This window comes from Phalaenopsis equestris, unplaced genomic scaffold (assembly GCF_001263595.1).
Source record: "Phalaenopsis equestris unplaced genomic scaffold, ASM126359v1 Scaffold220379, whole genome shotgun sequence".
Classification (NCBI taxonomy): domain Eukaryota; kingdom Viridiplantae; phylum Streptophyta; class Magnoliopsida; order Asparagales; family Orchidaceae; genus Phalaenopsis; species Phalaenopsis equestris.
Genome location: NW_018238668.1, coordinates 12,311 through 13,393, shown reverse-complemented (window position 1 = coordinate 13,393; position 1,083 = coordinate 12,311). Strand labels below are relative to the sequence as shown.

The 1,083-nt window shown below is 41.4% G+C and overlaps 1 protein-coding gene across 1 annotated transcript; it reads right to left on the bottom strand.

Moving 5' to 3' along the window:
* Window positions 1-474: 474 nt before the first annotated feature.
* Window positions 475-1,075, bottom strand: LOC110037497. Its single transcript, XM_020742153.1, has 3 exons — window positions 867-1,075; window positions 533-795; window positions 475-486 (listed from the first exon to the last, which is right to left on the bottom strand). The coding sequence occupies exons 1-3, from the start codon at window positions 994-996 to the stop codon at window positions 475-477; spliced, it is 405 nt and encodes a 134-aa protein (XP_020597812.1). The 5' UTR covers window positions 997-1,075.
* Between the last annotated feature and the right edge of the window lie 8 nt (window positions 1,076-1,083).

Below are 1,083 nucleotides of genomic sequence, written 5' to 3'. Positions count from 1 at the left end.
TACTGGCGGTGTAATTTGTGGGACTATCAGCCCACCTGAAGAAACCGCAACGAGCTGTAACACCTCTGGCACAACCATAGAACTGCCTCCCAAAGCTACGCTCCTTACGTGACGTTAGCAACGGAGACGGTAGTCCACAATAACACAAAATCTCTCTGTCCATACCTGATATCCTGGAAGTCATGTTTGTTTAACTGCGACGAAAACAAAAGAATCAATGTCCGTTTAAGGTGTTTTAAAAGTAACCAAAATTAAATACATTTGAATATCAACCTATAACTTTATTAAAGTCAAACTTGGTAGATCAACAGCCACAAATAGCATCTGTAATAGACTCCCTTAAAGCAATCATATCAGCCAAACCTTCACCCTCCTGATCTCCAAAATCATTAGAGTCTACATCATCCTCAGGTAATGAAGTACCAACCACAATTTCAGGAGTTTGGTCAAAGACATTCAGTTCGTTGTTGTCAGTCATACTAAAATCTGTATCTAATCGTGAGGCATGTCTTCGGATGAAGTTATGTAGTGCCATTGTTGCAACCACAATATGCACATGCTTTTGGAAAGGATACGACGGCATATCGCGTAGGATGACCCATTTCTTCTTCCAAACCCCAAATGTTCTTTCAATTACCCCGCGTAAAGATGAGTGACGTTTATTAAACATTTCCTTTCTACCACGGATGGTGCCACTCGCTCTCGCAAAATCAGGAAGATGATATCTTGTGTCAGGATAAGGCTTCAGGTATCCCCTTTGCATAGGATACCCGGCATCAACCAAATAGTATTTTCCTAATAAGAAAAAACAATGTTAAGTAAAAAGATTAAATTCTGAAATTATCAAATTACAAATCAACACTAACCTGATGGGGGGTGAGGAAAACATTGCGATCTATTCCGGGTGGCAAATGAGAAAATCCGACTGTCATGTGCACTCCCTTCCCATCCCGCCACTACAAAAGTAAAGCACATGTTGAAGTCGCATACAACCATGACATTCTGAGTTGTCAAACCACTCCGACCGATGTATGCAACCTTCTCGTGGTTGGGTATTCGGGCATCAACGTGTGTACCGTCAAT

Bases quoted from the DNA above. Each gene is read 5' to 3' on its own strand.
- LOC110037497 (XM_020742153.1), bottom strand. From the start codon at position 996: ATGGTTGTATGCGACTTCAACATGTGCTTTACTTTTGTAGTGGCGGGA. The intron at 796-866 runs GTTAGTGTTGAT...TTTTCTTATTAG, and splicing joins TTTTCCTCACCCCCCATCAG to GAAAATACTATTTGGTTGAT.